General features: G+C 38.4%; 1 protein-coding gene across 2 annotated transcripts in view; it reads right to left on the bottom strand.

The window, feature by feature from the left end:
* The window catches only part of Syne1 (spectrin repeat containing nuclear envelope protein 1), a 419,401-nt gene that overhangs the window by 107,964 nt on the left and 287,968 nt on the right, over positions 1 to 23,469 (bottom strand). The window contains exons 97-100 of one of the 2 annotated variants that reach the window (XM_077802046.1): positions 21,691 to 21,864; positions 16,430 to 16,621; positions 5,651 to 5,785; positions 4,298 to 4,407 (exon numbers count right to left, since the gene is read on the bottom strand). In XM_077802046.1, coding sequence (XP_077658172.1) covers positions 4,298 to 4,407; positions 5,651 to 5,785; positions 16,430 to 16,621; positions 21,691 to 21,864 — 611 coding nt within the window. The remainder of the gene's footprint in view (positions 1 to 4,297; positions 4,408 to 5,650; positions 5,786 to 16,429; positions 16,622 to 21,690; positions 21,865 to 23,469) is intronic. The other variant, XM_026399944.2, reaches the window with a different exon arrangement.

Below are 23,469 nucleotides of genomic sequence, written 5' to 3'. Positions count from 1 at the left end.
GGCACCTGCCTAGCATGAATGAGGCCTTGCTCCCTCCTTAGCACAGGAAGCGGGGGGGGGGGGGGGGGGGGGGAAGGAATCGCTGCTCCAGCATGTTGCATTTGTGACACTGAGTAACGTGTTACTTCCTCTGAGACTCAACTGTCTCACCTTACAAATGAAGACGGTATCCATCTTACAGAATTATGGAAAGTAAGATAACAAATACATAATGCCTACAACCCTATGGGGCAAACAACAGCCACTTAATAAATGCAGCCTAATAAAAATGATAATGGTGACAATGATAATCGAGGGAGCTGAAGTTCTGATATTAATGTGTCAGGAGGTATTTTGAGGACCTTCCATGGCATCTGGAAGGCACATGAGCTATGAATAAATATTTTGACAGTGCCTTTTGCTTGAGTGGAAAGAACTAACAAGTTCATTGGCAGCTAACTAGTTCATTGGTAGTGACCCTGAAACCAATTTTTTTTCAGAGTATGTATAAATACAGGAGTGTCTCAGGTAAGCCTTTTGAAGTAGGACTTAAGATTCCACAATCCTGTGATGCAGGGATTCTATTTCTAGGATATAACTCAGAGGATCTCTCCCATCTATTGGAGACATGCTAGGTACTTCCAATATGAGTAACAGCAAAGAAAGGGAAGGAAGGAAGGGTAAAACAGCAGTTAGAATGTAGAACTAAGTCTGTTTTGACATGGTTGAGCTAAGAAAATAACATTGAATGAAAAAAAAAGACAAAACGGTACAGATGCCTCTAGTTGAGGGTTTGCAACAATTAGTCTCTGGATTTTTCTGTTTTTTTTTTTTTATTTTTTAAGAAAGAAAAACGTTTTAAAGTTCTTATGAGATTAAATCTCTTCATTATGTTTTCTTTTTATGTTTGCATAAAAATTTATCATAAAACAGGGGAAGAATTAAGATCCATATTCTTATATTTAATCATTGACACATGTAAAAAAAACAAAACCAGCAGCAAATTAGTTTTCAGTTAGAACACAGCATTTCACTACCCGCAAGGAAAATGTCCTTTCCATTCACATTTATATCAATAAATTTCCAGTTGATTTTCCTAGGAGATTTGAAAGGAGCCCTCTATTAAGACCACATTTCATGCAGGTGCTGCTGCTGCTGCTGCTGCTGCTGCTGCTTTCTTTTGTTTAAATTAGAGCATTATAATTATATGCAGTGTCTGGGTTCATTTTGACAAAATCATACATGCAAGAAATTTGATTTCTTTATATAGTAAATTTCTGAGTATATAAAGCAGGTCATGCCCTTCCTACAGGGGCATCCCACACAAACTAGTTCACATTTGACAGCTGCAGAAAATCAGCAAATAATTATAAGACTTAACAAATACAATGAATATAATGAAAAATGAATATTTCTCCCCTAGAAATGTTATTCTGTTCTAACCCAAAATACAACTTTTCCTTTGGTTTCTAGAGATCACTTAATTCATGATTATTTGTTTGGTTGGTCCCCAGGGACTTGAAAGAACTGGCTGAACTAAAATCAACTCCACTTAAAGGTAAGTTTTCAAAGGAATTTGTGTAAAAGAATTTATATACATGAAAAAAAAAAATTATCAGCAGTCTTCAAAGTGAGTCTTGTATAGAAAGCCAGTACTTCTCTACAAATTTCTTTTAAAAATACTTTTATATTTGAAAAGAGCAATTTCCAGTTGTTTGTCTGTCATTTGGATTCTTTCCAGCGCTGAAGGTCAGGGAAGGAAAAAAAAAATCATGGCAAAAAAAATTGCAGAAGACCCAGCTACTTCTTCTTTGAAACTATACACATCCTGAGAATGAAATGTGTGCACGGGCTCTTTGTAAAAATAATGTTGTGGAAAGAAACAGAAAACTGCAAGGGACAGGCAAACATCTTAGAGGAGTTGGAAACAGAAAACGCACACTGAAGGCAAGTCTCAGTCGAGACGGGCTTGCTCCAGACACAGGTGTACTTATTTCTGACCTCATCTGCTCTTGTTGTCTTTTATTCCCCAGCCCCTCTTTTTTGTGCAGTGCTGGAGCATGAACCCAGGGCCTTGTTCATACTGGGCAGGTGCCCCACCATTGAGCTGCATCCCCAGCTCCTTATTACCATTTGCAAACATGATGACAAGAGATGTTTTTTTAAAACTCCTCATGTTTTGGTCACAATTTTTACAGCCCAACTATAAATATCATTGTTGTTCATTATTATCGATTAATGTCGATTTAAAAGAATATCATTATTCTTTTAAATCGACATGTCTTAACCATGTCACTATTTTTGGTTTCTTGGTTTTGCTTTCTTGTCTTGCATTGCTATGTACTTTGTCATAATAACCCTATTGCAATTGCATCTTGTCATTTATCCTTTATCATATGCCTTTGAAATTCATATATGTATATATGTGTTGGAAATTCAAATACCTATTTACTCATTTACCACTTTTGATTCATTTATATATATAAGTATTATAAAATCAGGGAAATATTTAATAACTATATTTAGTAATATGTATATCTACATCTACGTATATGATCAGCACTAATGTGATAGTCAGCAACATTCTGTCAGCATTGATTAAATATAAAGAAGTTTTTTTTTTAAAAAAAAATTTCCCCAATCTAAATGGGAGGCAATGCAGAAAGAATTCTTTTAAAAAGTCATATCATGTGCACATGTAAATATACCAAAGGGGATTTCACCTTTATGTATTAGTTAAAAGAATCAGTCAAATATAAATAAATAGATGAGTAAAAAGAAGTCTAGAAGAGGAAGGGTACAGGGGAGAGGGGAGGGAAAAGGAGGGAGGATCATGAACTGAAATCAAATTCCATGCATGTTTGAGTTTGTCAGGATGAGCCCAACTCTATGTATACCTATAGTAAAAAATATTTCCCATCTGCCCTCACCAAAGTTAGTTTGATTTATCCATATTCTATCTTGGTTTATATCCACATATACATTACACTTTCAATTTTAATTCACATTTTTGCCTAGTATTGTATATACATTTTATGATACTGTTAAGTTTTAGATATACATTTACACAGATTTTCTTTAGTTTTTTTTTTTCCACACCAGAGAGCATTTCTGCCTTTTCAATTATTTGGCATTATTAATATTATTTCAAAAATCACCTTCATAATGTACATACTTTCCTCTTTCACATTATATTCCCTGGGGGGAGGAAAAATGTTCAGAAGTGGAAAACAAGGTCAAAGTTATTTGTGGAAAGATAGATAGCACACACAAACACAGAGCTTTTGCTGAAACCTTTTTTAGTTTAAGTTGTCTAATATATCTTCTTGTTTGATAGTTCCAATTTTTTTGTTGCTGTTGTTGGTGTTGGGGATTGAACCCAGGGCGCTCAGTGTTCAACGAATGAGCTTCATCCCCAGTTCTTTAAAAAAAAATATTATTATTATTATTTTGAGACAGGGTCTCCCTAAGCTGGTGAGGCTGGCTTCAAATTTGCAGTCCTCCTGCCTCAACCTCCTGGGTCCCTGGGATTTCAGACATGCACCAACCACCCAGTTTCACAACACTTTTGTGATGATGGCTGTTGTTTGTTATTTGAATTCTTCACATGAGCAACCCGAGGCTCAGAGTTGAGTGATATTTCCCAGGTGATAGCTCTGGAACTGGAATAAAACTCACAGCTGACTAAAAATTACAGCTATCCCACGATGTTGCAATACCTTTACCTCCCTACCTTTCTAATCAAATTCTGAAACTTGGAAATTCTCCAACTTCCTTCATTTTCCTTTTAACATTTTTCTGTGTTTAAGATTTTCAAAGTCTCCACTCTGGACCCATTCCAAACTCAGGGACTTTACAGTAGAAATTACAGAAACTGACCCACTGAAAAAAAGTCCAGATATTTTAGAGATTACATACATTTTTTTTTTTTTTGGGAATGTGGATAGAGGAAGATAAGCTCTTTAGGGGGAAATGCTCTGCAGTTACCTATGATTCACTTAGAAACATTATACATCCAATTTTCTAATGCATTTCCTATTTGATTTAGAAAATGAACTTATGAACATCTTCTTTAGACAGATGTGCTCAGAACATGGGAAGGTAAGCAAAGAAATTAGCCCTTACGGTTACTGGTGAGGCTTGTGCTTTGCAATAAATACTCAACGTGCAAGTACATTTAGTATTCTAAAGTGAAAACAAATGACCACATTTTTCATAGGACATTTGAAATAAAATTTTGAATGAGCTGATCCCATTTCTTCCAGTGTCGGGGAAACACAATTAGAAAAAGAGAAAGTTGAAGTGTTCTGAAACATACCCAAGGCCACCGGAGGCCTCTGAGGCTGAGTGCTGGGTCAGGATCTCCTCTCCACGACTGGCTACTGAGCGCAGGAGGCTCTTCTGTTCAGCTAATTCTTGTTCCAGCTCCTGATCAAGGGAGAGGACAAATGCAAACACTTTTTGGTCATTTCATGGTCATTGTTGACAATCACAGTTCTGTTTAGAAAATTCTCGGGGAACTATGGCAGTAAGCTTTAAATTTGCACATTACGTAAAAGGTATGATTTCAAGATAGAATTTAGATAAATATTCAAACATATCTGTATAATACAGTTTTCTTTTGCTTTGATAAAAAATATTTGAAAAAGCTGGGTCAATCAATGGCAAAATAAAATTTTACTGGACAATTGTGCCCTCTAGTGGCATAGAGTGAACTTTCACTTTTCAAAAACAAAAACAAAAACAAAAACAAAAAAAACCTGTTTGCCAGAACAGATTCTTGAAAGCACCAGCTTTCTTTATTCTTCACTTATTTTATTTTTAAATTTTTTTTTGAAATGCTATGAATGAAGTCAGGGCCTCAATAAAGCTGGGCAAGTATGCTTTTGCTGAGCTAGACCCCCAAACTCTTCTATTTTATTCGGAGACAGGTTCTCACTAAATTGCCCAGGCTGCCTTTGGACTTGATTCTCCTGCTTCAGCCTCCCAGCAGCTGGCATTGCAAGGGTGTGCCACCACACCCAGCTCACTACTGTGTAAATTGGATTATCAACGGATTTGGTTTCACCTTCATTATTTGCAGGAGACTCATTTGTATTTTGGGAAAATTAAACATTTTAATTTGCCCTTTATACAACAGTGTTATCAAGGACCAAAAAAAAAAATCTTATTCATAAAACTCAATTGTTTCACTAGGTAACAATTTACAACACGTTTTCTGATGGTGTCTACTTGAAAGTAAAAATAAATGACATTTCTTTGAAAAAAAGAAACATGAAATTCAGATTTCCACCAATTCCCCAAGACCTTCCTGAGTTTAGTTTTGTTTTCTTGCAGTGCTGCATGCTGAACCAGGGACCAGCAGCATGTGAGGCAAGCTCTCTACCACTGAGTCACATCCCCAATTTTTACTGTAATAAAGTAGAAGACTCAAACAAGGGCTAATCTAAAAGCAGAGGTGGGTTATAGTTGAGTTATACTATTTAAAAACTTAAAAACAAGATTTCCTGAAAGGCTGCCCTCTAAAATAACAATGGTCATGAGTAAAGACATTGAAAGGCTAATCACATCTTGCTTCATTCAAAGCAACTGGATTTTAGTAATTTTAGCATTTCCCTCCAGGTCTTTCCTTGGCAGATCTGTGGGCTAGTGAGGGCAAGAGGAGCTTTACTTTCTGTTGCTGGAGACTGTTCTGCCTCTGGTGGGTCCTTGTGGTTCGAGCTTGAGCCAGCCATTCCTGCACACCGGGGCTCTGAGTGGCCGTGAGGTCAACATCGCTGTCCTCCTTCTCTTGGGCAGCTCCCTGCTTTTAAGGAGGCAGAAATCAAAGGTCATGCTCTCTACAGGAAAATCTTCACCAAAAATGGAGAGAATGCTTTTTTAGTGTGGTCTGTATGATAACCAAAGCTGCTCTGTTAGGATGTGAAGCCACATTCTTAAAAAGACAGTGACATAAAACCCATCTAATGTATGGCATTTTCAGGATTGAGAACAACAAACAGATAGTTATGCCCCAGAAATATTTGAGGGGAAATCCATGTGTTTCCAATGTGGTCATCACCAGATATTATTACAGAATTTCTTTTTACAAAAATATAATGCTAGATCCTTTTATGATTTAAAAAAATAATACAAAGGTAAAGTGTTACTCAAATGATCATTATAGACTACAATTCACTGCCTCTCCCGTGAAAGTGTCACATTTTCCCTTCTCTAGGTCACATGATACATACCATGCAAGATGTGGCAGGTGCTTGCTTCCTAAAGATTTTTCTGAAAGATTATTTATTTATTTCTGTTTTGGTAAGGGGATGGAACCCAGAGGAATAAAACCACTGAGTTACACCCCCAGCCCTTTTATCTTTTATTTTGAGACAGGCATCTTTTTGTCATTTATTAAGTTGCTTAGGGCCTCACTAAGTTGCTGAGGCTGGCTTTGAACTTGATATCCTTCTGCCTCAGCCTCACAAATCACTGGGATTATAGGCATGTGTCCCCATGCCTGGCCTAAAACGTTATTAATCAAAGAGATCTCAGTGTATTTGAGAAGAAGTCCATAGCCCTACAAGGTAAGATATCATACTCATGAATTCAAGAAGTTAACCTTGATTTTCAATTCCCACGGAAGAAAATTAATTGTCCCACAGAGACAAGGAGTCCAGGCGAGGGCTTCCCAGGGTGGCTGGGACTTCTCTGTCCCACCCTCCACACTCCAGGCTCTTGGGCCCTTGCTCCAGGGCTGCAGGATGTGATCAACCACAGAGAATGAGAGTCGCAACACAGTCACTAGGCAGGGACTCTCCCAGACACTGGATGTTACAGGCCTTCAACATCTAACTGTTTGGGCCCTGGAGTTGAAGTGGTTCTAGAATTCTTGATTTTTGAGTGTCTGCTGTTTACATAGTTATATTTAAAGATTTTTCTGTAGGACAAATACTTTGCTCAAGTATGAGAAAGCTTTAATTGTCTTTTTCCCAAAGTGATTCCAAGTAGCACAATAAAAATATTGTTTACCTGTGGGCAGGGTGGATTACAAATTCAAAAAATGAACTGAATCTTTAAAATGATTATGAAAGACGAGATCTCTGAGAAATGAGGTCCCCTCCCTCTGCTACACCACCAGGCCACCCACTGCTTTGATGAAGTCTGAACAAGGACAAAGATAAAAGTGTCCTTACACCTAGACAAGAGCTCATCCTTCCTGCCTGGCTATTCCACGGGAATCTGAAAGGTGCCCAAATGCCGCCTATCACGTGGCTTCGGTCTGAACAAGAGCCTTTCCACTCACCTGCATTTATGTCAAATGGCCAATGATGCAATTTTAATGTAACTCATTCGCTAAACACACATGAAGAATCGGGGTTCCACAAAGCAGAGGTCAGGCCAGGGCCCTGGCGGGGAGACAGACAATACCCCAGCAAGAGCAGCTGGAAAGCCAAGGTAGTGAGGGCTGCAAGGTCCTGGCCAGAGGTCAAGGGGAAGAGAGGGCAGGGGAGGCTTCTCAGGATGGGAACTGCTCTGAGCCCTGAATGAGCCCAGCAGAGACCCAGGCGGGCACCCCAGGCCCAGGAGCAGACGGCACAGAGGCCCTCTGAGGAAAGAAATTTGGCACACACAGAAGCAGTGAAGGGGCCAGTGTGGCTGGTCTGATGGAGCAGAGAGTAGGATCACCGCACAGGCTGTGTGCACAGAGCAGTGTCCCAACACCCATTTTGGAGATGCTTGCCCCACCCGTGGTTCTTCACCAAGTCTGCCCAGGGATGGGACCCATGTTTCCAACCCACACAGGCCTGGCTCTCCCTCTTATTTTCAGAATCCTACACTCACCATCCCTGGGCAATAGACGGGGCTTGTTCGCCTTTCTGATCTTTCTCACTGGAATCTCAGGATTAAACTGCAGAATGTGTGAGGGAAGGGACTGGCCCTTGGGCTTCCCACCATGGGTGTTGGTGCCTGGAGCTAAATGGGCTGAAGCCATCAGTCAAACTCAGAGGCAAGATTCTACCCGTACACACACACACACACACACACACACACACACACACACACACCCAGCTCTCCCACATTGTTCTGAGCCCGTCCAAGTGAGCTGGAAAGTATTTTTCCTTTCTTTCAAGGTCATCCAATGTTCCAGGAAAAAAAAAAAAAGTGGCTTAGTTAGAATCATGTTAGGCCCTAAATTATGCTATTTGCATTTTGTAGGATTTTCAGAATGGGGGACTGATCACACCCAGTTCATTAAAATCCCCTTCCTCTCCAGTAGGAAGGGGGAAGGGGACCATGGGAGGGAGGGAGGGAGGGGCAGGGAAAGGGGAGGTCCTGGGGATTGAAATCGATCTTCTTTTGTTGTGTGCCTATAAGAATATGCCACCATGAAGCTCACCCTTCTGCATGATTATTAAACACGACTAATAATAATTAAAAGTAAACAATTAGAAAACTCGCCTCCCTCTCAGGTGCATTTCTCAAAGATAAGCAGTGACCTTCCGGAAGGTGGGGTGTTTGGGGTGGGTGGGTATTCTTCCCACCCTGAAGCGCAGAATTTTCAACATGCAACAAGTTCTCTGCCCCCATCTCAGGGTGCTCCACCTTCCAGGAATAAGCTCCAAGAGACGCTCAGGGCTCTTCCACACAGGGAGGAAGCAGTGGGTCAGACAGGACTGGAAGGGAAGGACAGGGCTGACACAGAGTGACCCTTTAAAGCCATTCCAATCAGAGCTGCTCCAGCTGGCAGGGCCCCCCTGGGATCCAGGCCACTTCCTCTGGGCTCTGGTCTTCAGCAGAGGCTTGTTTTTCAGAGCCCAGCTGGAAGATTCCTTTGGAGACTTCTCCCCGACCCAGTGCCCACTCACCCTTTTTCTCAGGGTCCTATCCTTCCCAGAATAATGTGTGCTTGCAAAAACTGACAACTGCAATGTCAGCCCTAAGAATACGCTTCACATTTACAGGCAGAAGGACATTTGGGATCTAGGACTTAGACCTGGGAAGGCTATCTTACTTGGCTAATGGAGTCCACAGACTCAGGGGAGAATAATAAACTCAGCAGCAGAGGCACAATATGTGTTTTCTATGTGGTAATGTTGGATTTTCAGTCTGTGAAATTTTCTCTGACTTAGTCATTTTGAAATCTAAGAGTTTAACCACAGGAAGCAAAAAATAAATAAGAATCCAGGTCAAATTTCATTTCCTTTCCCCATGGGAGGAGGAGGCCCTGGCAGGAGAAATGTGATTTGGTAATTACTTTTTGTGAGGTGTGACAACAATTTTCTCTGGGATCTGGGGACTAGGAAGTCAGGCAGCTTCTGTCACCAGAGTAGCAATGGGAAGGGCTACCAGAGTTGTTTATTTTGGAAATACTACACAGTAACCACTTATGCCAAGAACATTCCTTGGAAGATTAGTAGGATTGGGAGATGCTGAACATTAAATAAAACATATCTCTATAAGGCATTTTATTATTTATAGAGGGCAAATTCTCTGCTCTTTTGATGTAGGATAATATGTGAAATGACCTATATTCTTTATAATGGTACTGGAGATTGAACTCAGGAATGTTCTAGCACTGAGCTACATACCCAGAATTTTTTTCCTCCACTTTCATTTTTATTTTGAGACAGGTCCTTGCTAAGTTGCCATGTCTGGACTCCAACTTGGGATCCTCCTGCCTCAGCCTCTCAAATTGCTGGGATTATTGGTATACACTACTGTGTCAGGCTTGACCTAAGCTTTTTATGAAAAAAGTAATTCAAGACAGACTTGAATGTCAGCTCCCATTCAAGGACAGGACCTTACCAACTTCTACATTCAATGGAGGATCCCCCTCCCCCATGACCATTAGCTAATTTCATATCTGAATTATTTTTTGTGTTCTACTGAAGAGAAATTATTCTTTCCATGGCACTAATATTGCAAAAAGGCTTACTTTTATTTCCATGGATGAAAAAATAACCTTGAAAAGGCAAAATTCTTTTTTTAACCCCATTAATATTTTATATATTAGAAATTCCATTAGAAGAAAGATGATAGAATTTATAGCTATTTTTAAAATAACCGGTGACTGATTCCAATGCAGTAAAACACTACCTCATTTTTACTGTCTACACATCACCCAGCAGCACTCTCAGGAAAGTTTATACTTGGGGCAGAGTCAGAACTTTATTCAATTTAAATAATTCCTGTGGCATTGAGCAGGATTTGCTGGGTGAGGGCCCACGGCCATAGCATGCCGAGAGCACCTCCATAAATAATAAAATTCTTTATTTATTTAAAATTTATTAAATTCTAAGTGGAAACAGCTGGTCATCACTGTCACATTGCTATGATTTCAGCATCTATTGTAAGCATTATTTGCATTAAAATCCTTAGGATAAACTCAGTGCTGTAGTACATGCCTGTAATCCCGGCAACTTGGGAGGCTGAGACAGGAGGATCGTAAGGTTGAGCCCAGCCTGAGTCACTTAGGGAGACTCTGTCTCTAAATTAAATAAAAAAGGGCTGGGGATACAGCTAATTGATAGAATGCTTGACTACCATGTTTGAGATCTTGTGTTCAAACCTCAAAACAAATCCTCAGGGCAAAAATTTTTAACTTTAATACCATATGTTCCTCTTATCTGGTTTTACTTCCTCTAGTTTCACTTGCTATAGTTGACCATGGTTGAAAAACATTATTTGTGTTGGTTCTCCAAGACAGAGAGAACAAATTCACTGAACTTTTATTAAAGTTTATTGTTATAAGTGTTCTGTTCTATTATTAGTAATTATTGCCAATTTCATACTATGGTGCCTTTTATTAAAAAAAAAATCACACCTTCTCATAGGTATGTACATATAGGAAAAACCTAGCATGCATAGGGCTGGGTTTCCCACCCCCACTAGAGGTCTTGGGTCATCCCAGGGGAGAAGGGGGCACTGACATATTATCATCCCTAGTTCACAGATGAAGAAACTGATGATAAAGAAGCTGCAGAAAGCTCACGGTCTTTGGTCCAGGCCACCTAGTTAAGAACTGGTAGAAACAGGGTGCAGCTGCAGGATGGTGGCCCAAGAGGGACTCCAGGCTTGTGGGGATGCTTTAAACTATCGTGTTAGAAATGTCAATATGTAAAAACCAGAGATTTTATAAATAAATCCAAATTTCCCATCTCTTGAAGAGCCATCAGATCTAGCAACGGTCCCTGTGACTCTGGATAAGAGCAAAATGGGCTGCTCCTTAGATGTGAGACCACTTGCCCAGGGCCTGACTGGGCCTGATCTCCTCGTTTGAATGCCCTTCCCAGGTTCTGAGCCTTCAGACTGGTGGTCACTGACGTGAATCCCAGGGGGTACACAGGAGCATCCGGCCACCCCTTCCTTTCCCAGCTGCTTGAGATACAGGGCAACATGAGGCCACTGCATACGATGGCTAACCCCCGTCAAACACTGGAACCTTCCTCTTTCAGTGGCTTTAGAGATTACATCACTACAGAGCACCAGGGAAACCCAAAAGGCATCACATGGTACAGGATAAAACCTTGAACAAAACTAATGGAGCTGTGCACTTTCACACTAGTTTTGTGCAATTTGAATATTCTTAACATTTTTTTACTTTAATTATAGTCAGGTTGCATTTTGAGGAGGTAAATTTATCTATTTATTTTAATTTTTTTTTGGCATATTATAATTATATATAGCAGCAGGATTCACTGTGACATACTCATACACACCCCCAAACAGGATTTGGTCAATTTAATTTCCCAATAGCTCCCTTCCCCTCTCCTCCTCCCCTGGTCCCCTTTCCTCCCTTTTTCTATGGTCTCCCTTCTATTTTCATGAGATGTTCCCTTTCCCCCTCTCTCTCCTTTTCCCCTGTTTTTCTCTTTAGATTCCACATATGAGAGAAAACATATGACCCTTGTCTTTTCGAGTCTGGCTTATTTTACTTAACATACATGTTCTCATTTCCATCTATGTTGTTGGAAATGACAGCATTTCATTCTTCTTTATTGACCGAGTAAAACTCCACTGTGTATAAATGCCAGATTTTCTTTGTTCATTCATCTGCTGACTGACACCTAGTTGGTTCTATAACTTGGCTAGTAAGGACTGTTATGAACATGGGTATGTGTGTACGGCTGCTATACCCTGATTTTCTTTCTTATGACTAAATACCAAGGAGTGGTATAGCTGAGCCATATGGTAGGTCCATTCCTAGCCTTCTGAGGAAGCTTCATACTGATCCAGAGCACCCATACTAATTTACAGTCTTACCAACAGTGCATAAGCACTCCTTCCCCCACCCAACATTTATTATATTTTGTTCTTAATGACTGTCATTCTAACTGGACTGAGATGAAATCTTAGTATTGTAATTAGTAATCACAATACTAGTAATTAGTAATTTTGGTTTGCTTTTCCCAGATTGACCAAGATGTCAAGCTTTTTCTTTATGTATTTGTTGACCATCTGTATTTTTTCTTCTAAGAAGTATCTGCTTAGTTTATTTGCCCATTTATTTATTGGGTTGGTTTTGGGTGCTGTTTTTTGAGGTTTTTATATATCCTACATAAACTGTCAGAAGAGTACCTGGGAAATATTTTCTCCCATTCTGTAGGGTCTCCACAATTTTTTTTTCCTTGAAGGATGTAAGTTTAAAGGGAAAGTAGTATTTTGTTTTTATTGGCATTAATTTATCCAATAGAGAGTTCAAACCATCTTTTCACATGTTCATTGGCCATTTCTTTTTATTTTTATTTGAGGTATCTCTTTATACATTTTGACCCTATTTCTATTAGGCCATCATATCTTAGTGACTTATAAAAGATTTGTGAATTACATAGTTTCTTCCCTATTTGTATGTCTTTTATCTTGGTTAATTTTCTTTCTTTTTTTTCATCAAAACATTTTTACTTTCATAAAGTAGTATAAGAAAAACTAAAATTCTGGCTTCAGGGCATACTGGCAGGAATTTTCTGTCTTATGTGATTAAAAAAACAATACTTATACATAGGATACATTTCATAGGATTTAATTTTTACATTTAAATCTTTAATCCATCTGTGATACATTTTTTTCAGTTTAGAAAAAAAAGGAGGAGGAGCTGGGTATGGTGGTGCATGACTATAATTCCTGTGATTCAGGAGGCTGAGGCAAGAGGATCCTGAGTTCAAGGCCACCCTCAGCAACTTTGCTAGACACTGTCTCAAAATGAAAAATAGTAAGGATTGGGGATGTAGCACAGTGGTAGAACACCCCTGGGTTCAATCCCCAGTATCACAAAAATAAATAGGGTAAAAGACCCAGCTTATCATATTTCAAGTGATTTGCCTATTTATTTATGGAGAGAGTCATGTTTTGTCTACTGACTAGTAATGCCACCCTAAACATTTATTATATTCCTCTATATGCCAAGATCCCTTTCTGGAATATTTATGCTGTTAAATTTTTACTTATATATTTTTGTGCCAATGTCAAACTATTTTAATTATGCAATATTACATTTTAATATATTAAACTAATGACCCCTGATAACTCTTCATTTTCAGAACTTTATAGTTATTTTCTTCTTCTTTTTTTTTTTTTTTTGTAATGGAAATTGAATTCTGGAAATTCAGTCTAGGGCCTCACCCAAGCAAGCACTCTACAACTGAGGTACATGTCCTATTTTATAAAATTTTAAAAATACATATATTAATACAGGGTCTGGCTAAATGGCCTAGGCTGTTTTTGAACTTTTGCCTCCTGTCTCAGCCTCCCAAGTAGCTGGGATTCAAGGCATGCACCACTGAGCCTGGCTTGTTTTTTGTTTGTATATATGAAAGTTACAGATTATTTGTTTATTATAGTACTGAGGATTATTTTTAACAAACCAATGATCTTCCTAAATTCTTCCATGGTTTCTAAAAGTTTCAAGTTGATTAGATTTGATTTTCCTGATCATATGATTAAGCAAAAAACTGAAAAATACATACATTAGTTCAAACTGAGAAAATATATTACCTTGTGTTATATTTCATCTTACACTGAGAAAATAGAAGACAGAGGCTAATGGTTCCAGACGAGATCTCTGCCCTGAATTTCCACCACTACTTGACATTTTGATAGGCATCTTGACCTAAAAACAATCCGTTGACCCAGCTGGTCCTTCTTCCCCCAAATCTGCTCCTCATCTCTATGACCCAGAATCTGACAAGTTCTGATACCTGCTCCTCTGTGCCATGATGACTTCTTCCCTGGTCCCTCAGTTTCCACCCTGGTCCCCTATAACAGGTACAAGGTCATCATATCAGTGCTCTGTTCCCAAAGACTCCAATAACTTCTCATTTTCCCGAGAATCAAAGTCAAAGTGCACAAGATGCTCACAGGTCCTTCAGTCCCAGGGCCTCTTGTTGCCCATTTCTATGGTCTGAAGATGTATCTATTTCCCAGGGTGGTGATATTAGGGGCTGGGGACTTTAGGTGATTACTAACAAAATGAGCTCTCTTATAAAAAAGAGCCCAGAAAACTAGATATTCCCTGCCACCATGTGAGGAACAGTGAGAAGACACTATTTATGAATCGGAGAGAGAGAGAGATCTCTCCCTGGATGCTGAATCTGCTGGCACCTTGATCTTGGATTCTCAGCTTTCAGAACTGTGAATAATAAATCTCTGTTGTCTGTAAGCTACCAGATAATGGCATTTTTGTTATAGCAGCCTAACAGGCTAAGGCATGGTCTGATCTCATTTTCTACTGCTCTCCTCTTTCTTACTCCTTTCCTGCCACACTGACTTTGGACAGACTGGGAACCTTTGTACTTACTTCCCTTTGCCTGGAACTCTCTTCCCTCACATCCACATGGTTCATCCTTCAGTGTAAACTTTGCAAAGATTCCTTAGCTACCCTGTTTAAAGCTGCAAATCCTCCCAGCCCTGCCTTTCCCTATCCTTTTGCCTTTTGCTAGGTTACCAATAATTTCTTTTATAATCTTGTTATATAATAATTCATTCTAATTTTATTTATTACCTGCCCCCTAAACCTTAATCTCCTGAAGATAGGAACAGATATAGATATAAGTTGTTTTTCATGCTCCTTCACTCCATCACATATAATAGTATCTGGCACACAGTAACTCCTCAACAAATATTTGCTTAAGTTTTGCATAGGATGATAACAGTAAGTTATAGAAGAATGAAAGTGCTGCATAATTATAGTATAAAAGGTGCATGGGAGGAACTTAATGAAAGTTTTCTAAGGTATATTGGTCTGGAGGGAGATTAGTATATTAACTTAGAATTTATTAGGTATGCATGGTAAAACAGAGGGGATTAAAATCAAAAAAGATCACTCAGTCACTTAAAAATATGAATGTCAAAAACAAAGAATAAGAGAAACAGCAGGATGAAATTAGAAAACAAAGAGTAAAATAATAAAAGCTAAAGAATCAGTAATCATGATAAACTTAATGTATTAAACTTGCCTTTTAATCCATTTTCACTATTAGGGATTTTCATTATTAAGTATTTAAAATCAAGAAAATATGACTAACAGTTCTTTACAAAAAATAACCCTATAACATAAAAATACAGAAAGGTAGAAATCAAAGGTAAGTTAAAAGATATTTCAGGCAAATATTACATAAAAAGCTGTAGCAATATGACATGAAAATTACCACTAGAGAAAATTAAGATCCCTACACAATATGAAAAGGTTCACTTCACCTGAAATACATGATGATTCTAACGTGTGGGCAGTGATGGTTTAGATGTGGTGCCCCCAAAAGCTCACGTGTAAGGCAATGCAAGGAGGTCTGGAGAAATGACTGGGCTTTAACCTAATCAGTGGATTAATCTCTGATGGGATTAACTGGGTGGTGACTGGAGGCAGGTGAGGTGTGGCTAGAGGAAGTGGTTTGTTGGGGGCATGGCTATGGGCTATCTATTTGTATCTGACAAGTGGAGAGTCTGCTTTCTGATCACCATGTGAGCTGCTTCCTTGGGCCACACTCTTCCACTATGCTGTTCTGCCTCACCTCGAGCCCTGAGGAATGGGGCTGGCCTCTATGGACTAAGACCTCTGAAGTTGTGAGCCCTCAAATAAACGTTTCCTCCTCTACAGTGGTGTTGGTGGGGTCATTTAGTCACAGCTGCAAAATAGCTGACTAAAAACATGGGCACCAAATAAAAGAGTCTGAGCATATATAAAGAAGTGAAGGTGGGAGAAATAAAAAAGAAATGGAACCACGTTGCAGCATATCTACATCCATGATCTGCCTTTCAATTTGGGCATAATTATTTGTACTTTCTTTTCCCACAACTGCAGTTCTTATGTTGGTGGCATCAAGTAATTCTAACACACCTATTTAAATTCTGTGCTGAAGTCAGTGTAAATCACATAGCATGCTGACGGGTCAGTGTGGTAGGTGTGCATCCCACCCACCTCTCCCTCTCTGGACCACACACCTGAAGAGACCCTCCAGCAGCAAGCCCTCACCTGGATGTTGAGCTGCTTGTCGTGCAGGGCTCTCTGCAGCTCCAGGAGGCTCCCCTTGAGGGTCCTCAGCTTCACCGCCAGCTGCTCAGCCTCATCCTTGGTGTGAGCCTTGCCCTCCAGCAGCAGGTTTTCATTGTGGACGGACAGTTCCGATAAGGCCACCACCTTCTGCTCTATTTCCACCAGCATATTCTGGAACAAGAGAAATAAGGATGACATTCGCACATCCTGCCAGCTTCTGCAAAGACTGTTTCCCAGGGCAAAACACAACTGCCTTTAACCCAACGACCAGGCGTCCGTGACGTCTCTGTCCTTTTCCCACAACCTTGAAGAACGGTTTATAGATTTTTTTAAATTGCCTAAGCTTTTGTAATTTTTCTATTTTTGATGATTAGATATTATACCAAGAAATGCAAGGAAAAACCACATGGGAAGTACATTTTATATCTACTAACACATAGGAAGAAAGATCTGCCTCAGTGTTACCACATTTTTATTATTTTATATTTTAGTGTTAGATTGTGACACTAGTTGATTAATAATATAAACAAATCACATGATGCACATTTTCCTTGCCAACTTTTAAAAAAGGATTCTCTGCTTCTCTGGGTTGATTCTTCTCAGGTTGCTGCTTTAATTTCTTGTTTTAGCTTCATGGATTTTTTTTTCTTTTCTTTTCTTTTTTTTTTTTTTTTTTTTGTACCGAGGATTGAACCAGGGGCACTTAACAACTGAGCCACATCCCCAGCCCATTTTTATATTTTATTTAGAGGCAGGATCTCACTGCTTAGGGTCTTGCTAAGTTGCTGAGGCTGGCTTTGAACTCACTATCCTCCTGTCTCAGCCTCCCAAGCCACTGTGATTACAGGCATGCACCACCACACTGATGCATCATGGATTTTAACCTTATATTTCTAAAAGTGTTTCCTTGTTTCTGTGAAAACCCTAGTGTTATAGGGTTTTCCTTTAAAATGTGAAATTAAATCCAAGGAAAACGCCAAATAATCTCCTTTTTTTCAAGGTAGAAGCTCGATAGTAAGAAAAACAGCATGGTATTAACACCAAAACCGATATGAAGACCAATGGAACAGAATAGAAGACAGAGAAACAAGCCCACATGAATGCAGTTACTTTATTCTAGACAAAAGAGGCATAAACATCTACTGGAGAAAAGACAGCTTCTTCAAGTGGTGCTGGGAAAATTGGAAATTCATATGTAGCAGAATGGAAAATTAACCCCTATCTCTCACGCTGCGCAAAACTCAACTCAGGGTGGATTAAGGACCTAGGTATCAGACCAGAGACCCTAGACCTACTAGAAGAAAATGTAGGCTCAGCACTCCATCATGTCAGTTTAGGAGCTGACTTCCTCAACAAGACTCCTAAAGTGCAAGCAGTAAAATCAAGAATTGATAAGTAGAAAGGTATCAAACTAAAAAGCTTCTTTACAGCAAAGGAAACAATCAAAAGTGTGAAAAGAGAGCCTATGGAATGGGAGAAAGTCTTTGCCACCTATACCTGAGATAGATCATTTATCTCCAGGATAGACAAAGAACTCAAAAAACTTAACACCAAAAAATCCAAATAACCCAGTCAACAAATGGGCAAAGGAACTGAATAGGCACTTCACAGAAAAAAAAATTACAAATATATTGTTGAACGCAGGAAAATTACATCAGATTTGTTCTACTCTCTTTCCTATTCCTATCCCCTCACCCTTCCTTCTTTCCCCTTTGCCTATGGTAAACAAATATATGAAAAAATGTTCAACATCTCTAGAAATTAGAGAAATGCAAATTAAAACTACACCAAGATTCCATCTTACTCCAGTTTGAATGGTAACAATCAAGAATACAAGCAAAATAAATGTTGGTGAGGATGTCGGGAAAATATATACTCAGACATTGTTGGTGGGACTGTAAGCTGGTGCAACCACCCTGGAAAAACTCTGGAAAGCAGTAGAGATTCCTCAGAAAACTTGGAATGATTGACCCAGTTATCCAATTTCTCAATATATACTCAAAGAAGTTAAAATAAGCATACTCTAGCAATGCAGCCACATCAATGTTTATAACAGCTCAATCACAACAACTAAGTTATGGAACCAATCTAAGTGCCCTTCAACAGACGAATGGGTAAAAAAACAATGTGGTATATATACAAGAGAATGTTACTCAGTTATGAAAGAATGACTTTATGACTTTTTCCAGTAAATGGATGGGTTTGGAGACTATCATGCTAAGTGAAATAAGCCAATCTTGAAAACCTAAGGTCTAGTGTTCTCTTTGCTATGTGGATGCTAAAATACAACAAGTTGGGGGGGGGTGGTAGAAGGACAATGGATTAGACAAAAGGGAATGAAGGAAGGGAGAAAGGATAGGAATAGGAAGACAATAGAATGAATCAGACATAATTTTCCTACTTTTATATATAAATGCATCACCAGTGAAAGTCCACATCATGGACAACAACAAGAATGGGAAGTAATATTCCATGCATGTATAATATGTAAAAATATACTCTACTGTCATGTATATCTAAAAGGAACACACACACAAAAATAATAATTACCCCCTAGAAAAATTATTTTTACCTTTGTCAACTCTGAACTCTTTTTGAGGTGTACTTTCTAACTTTTATTCCATCAAGTAATTAATTAACGAAAAAGTATATTTTCCTTATTAGATTAGTGCTATCCTAACAACTTCAACCTCCTCCTCCTCCTCTTCCTCCTCCTCCTCCTCCTCCTTCTGATGCTGACCCAGTGCCTTGCACATACGAGGCAAGGGTTCTACTGCTGAGCTACACCCTCAATCCATTTTTATATTGTATTTTATTTTGAGACAGAACAGGACCCGCCCGAGATGCCCAGGCCTGCCTCAAGCTTGGAATCCTCCCATCTCAGCCTCCTCAGTTGCCGCATCTGGCCCATCCCAATTTTAAGAAACTAACTTCAAATCAAAGAATTGGAACCAAATGGAAGAGCAAAACTTTATAACTTAAATGGGGATTAATAAATGATTTCTTGAATATTATTTTGAGAAATTAATACAATTCTATGCAGGGGTGATTTTTTCCATTAGGCATATTAGCCACTGAGGGCCCATAATGCTTCTTGAGGTCCCAAAAGATATTTAATTTTAATTTCCTTAAAAATCAGAAGCAAAAATAAATATAATAATATGAATATATAGGAATGACTCCACCCTAGTTTGTACTAGTCTTTGTGGCATTTTTCATGAAGAAAAGGGTTTACAAAGGAAAGTTACCTGGTGCATAAAAGCCATCCAGTGGCTCTAATTCTATAATTATTATTATATAATAATTAATTAATTATTATACCTCTGCCATATACTAGATTTTAACTGTCTAGATCTTTAACTGGCTTAATGTTATAGTGTATTAATTGATTAATTAACTCATTGATTGCAGTACTAGAGATCCAACTCAAGGTCTCACACATGCAAGGGAAGTACTTTACCACTGAGCTACATCTCTAGCTTGATATTAAAATTATAACTAACTAGGTTTTAATTGGTTTAATTTCTAAGTTTCAATTAATTTAAATTGAAAATCTAATTTATATAGTGATTTTTAGATTTTAATAAACTGTTTGTTGGTGTGATTTCAATTTTATCTGCTTCTAGTGTCCTAAAATAAGGCCAAAACACTACTTTAATACTCTGTAAAAGTCTTGAAATATAATTTTTGCTTTATGCCTTACCATAAAAATAGATTTATACCAAAGAGAAGAGTGGCAGTAATGACAAAACATAGTTTGAAATCCCAGTTCAGATGCTAATTTGAAGTGCTAAATGGGAATGTTAAAGATAGATGTCTATTTCCAGAATAGAAACAGTAGGAAAGAAGATATACAGAACAGAAAGCACTCACATAGGACTGCCTCTACCATCACGACAGAAAATAATGTTTCAAATATACACAGGTAAGTTTCCTAAGGTAACAATAATCAATATTATGAATCTCAAATTATAAACGGGAATGACCAATGTAGTATATTACATTTAAAAAATAAAGACAGAGCATGGATGGTGAAAGGAGACCCTCATCATTATACAAAATACATGTATGAATATGTGAATTTGGTGTCAACATACCTTATACACAGAGATATGATAAATTATGGTATAAAAGTGTATTAAGAATTGTAATGCAAAAATAAATAAATAAATAAAATCAAAAAAGAAAAAAAAATAATGAACTTAAAACAAAACAAAATAAAAATAATAATAATAAAGACAGAGCCAGTTGTGGTGGTGCATTCCTGTATTCCCTGTGACTCAGGAGGCTGAAGCAGGAAGAAAGCATGTTGGAATTCATCCTCATCAATTTAGTGAAATACTATCTCAAAATAAAAAATAAAGAGGACTGGAGATGTAGCTTAGTGTTAATGCAACCCTGGGTTCAATCCACCCCTATCAAAAATAAAAATAAAAATAATGAAGGCAGAGTTAAATAATTAAAGATATTTACATATTTCCTCTTATTTCAAATGGGATAACTATGAAATTCTGCATAGTGATATTTAATCCTGCATGCTATGTTGGGCTTTCTAGACACTTCCTTGCTATTTCAATGAAAGCATACTTCACGCATATGTGAAGTCTAATATACTGACAATCATTGAAGTTGGATGATGAATTCATGAGAGTTCATTATCTTATTCTCTACTTATATGTGTGTTTGGAAATTCCACAATAAAAAGGAAAGAGAAAATATTAGAATAAAAATCTTAATTCAATTACCCCTCACATTAATTTCTAGAGACTCAACATGGAAGGAAGAAAATGTACAAATTTTAAAAGACAACCTTCTCATGTTTGGTTTCCTTGTCCGCCTAAAACTGATGGTTGGAAACATTTTCCAAATAACAAACCAGGATTAGAACCAAAAATCACAACAGGTTCCTAGAGATGCTTCTTGTGTTTATTCACAATCTGACTCCATGATACCAATTGTTCTCATTAGGTTTGCTTTTCTTTTTACCACAAGCATTCGTATATCTATAGTCTTTAAAAGTGTCCTTTTGGAAACAAACTAAAGATCTTCTAAAGTAGATCCTTTCAATAAATCTTTTTGAAAAACTAAGTCCAAGTTTGGGTTTCACTAAGTTCTAATGAATTTGTGTGCGTACTTAGGGAGCACATTTTATACCCACACCAAGACTTTTTACCAGTAGGCCTCTAGTTCAAAACTGTGCTTTGTGGTGTTGGCACAGTCCTTTGAGACCACTTTTGTACCTGGCAATCCACCAGCTGGGCCTCCATGTCCATGGGCTCTTTAGGTGAACCCAGTGCAACATCCAGGGTGGCTTTAGTATTCAGGAGCCAGTGGTCCAACTCGTCTGCTTCGTAGCGATACCTCTGCAGGGCCTGCTCCTGCCTCTGTTCCTCCAGCTGATCATTTAACTTCTCCTAATGGAATAAGCAGAATGTAACACGGATCACTGGAAGGTGAACTCTTTAAGATTCAGCACAAGGGAGTTCTCAGCTCTGGCTGCACACCTGGAAAACTTAAAAAACAGTTTTTTAAGTTTTTTAAATTTTTTAAGTTTTTTTATGTGTGTGCTTGGATCACATCCCAAAACAAAAATTCAGAATTTCTCGAGGTGTCTCAGATAATTTTATTTTTTAAGATTACCCAATGATGCTAATGTGCACTGAGAGCTGTTCGAGGCATTCTCAAATCAAATCATAAGGGTCCAGATCTGTCCTATAGGACCAGGCAATAACTGCTGAGAGCCATTAGCCAACTAGGTATGACAATTTCCTTGCCAGTGAACCCCATGTTGCTTAGAGGAAGGACTCGTGGAAATGGACTTGCCTTGGACATTTGCAGTGACATTGCATGTATGCTTGAGTAAGGTGACCTTGCTCAAGGACCAGGGCGGATCTGGGTTTAGGGCGGATCAGGTTTTAGGGAGTATCCTGCTCCTTGGGTTTAGGGTGGTTCCAGGTTTAAGGTGTACCCTGCCAGGAATAGGGCGTATCCTGCTGATTAGAGCCTGGTGGAGTAAGTGGATTTTGCCCAGAACGTGAATTTTTCCCCAGAACGTGTTTGTAGAGGGCAGGTGTGGAATTAAGAATTGCTGTTTGAATCTACAAAGCTGTGAGTGGCTCGTGATTTTGTGCCCAGCCAGACTGCAGCAAATAACTTGAATGATGCTGCTGATTATATCAGTTCAGTTGCTAAGGCTGTCCTCAAACTTACAACCCTCCTGCCTCAGCCTACCAAGTCATCGGGATTAAAGGTACCCAGCTAAATACCTTATTTTTAAAACTATCTTATTAATAATTCATTATTATTTTAAATCATAATTTTATACAATTGTTTAACATGGAGATTAGTAAGTAGGGCACACACATTAATTTTTGAATAGCTCTTAAATTAGAAATACATGAAGAGATAATTTAACTAATCTTACATAAGTAAGTTTAGAAAGAGCTTACACAATAGGGTCATGATAAATTGAATTACAGTATAATTAGCTGCTAAATAAAATGATCTTCTATTTATATAATAAGAAATGTATTGAGAAGGAATTATGTGCCAGAGAAGTTGCTGGGCCCTGGAGGTACAATGAGCCACACATTATAGGAGTCTCTGTGAAGCCTGTGGTCTAACCAAATCATAGGAGCAACAATACAAAAATGCAAACATCATATATACTCTTTAAAGCCAAGAGTTACAAGAGAATAAATAAAAAGAAAATTTGCTGATTTTAGCATATATATAGTATTAACACCGAAATCTATGTATTGAATAATATTTAAATTAAGTAACGTGAAAACCATTCACGTTGCAAGAGCATTTTCATGAATTATTGTGTTTAAATTGTTAGCAGAGACTAAGAAGAATTAGTCTTTATAGTACTACTAATATTTGTCAAGCACCCCTATTTAAACACAGCAAACCCTCACACAGACCTACAATGGCCCTCCGCAAGGCTCAAGTCTCCTGAGTGCTTGGTGCGGCCTTCACAAGGTCTTTGCCTGCAATGAGTCAGAGGGGCTGAAAGG

The sequence above is a fragment of the Urocitellus parryii genome, chromosome 8, assembly GCF_045843805.1.
Source record: "Urocitellus parryii isolate mUroPar1 chromosome 8, mUroPar1.hap1, whole genome shotgun sequence".
Lineage (NCBI taxonomy): Eukaryota > Metazoa > Chordata > Mammalia > Rodentia > Sciuridae > Urocitellus > Urocitellus parryii.
The sequence above is the reverse complement of the archived record's forward strand: the minus strand, read 5'-3'. Positions and strand labels throughout refer to the sequence as shown.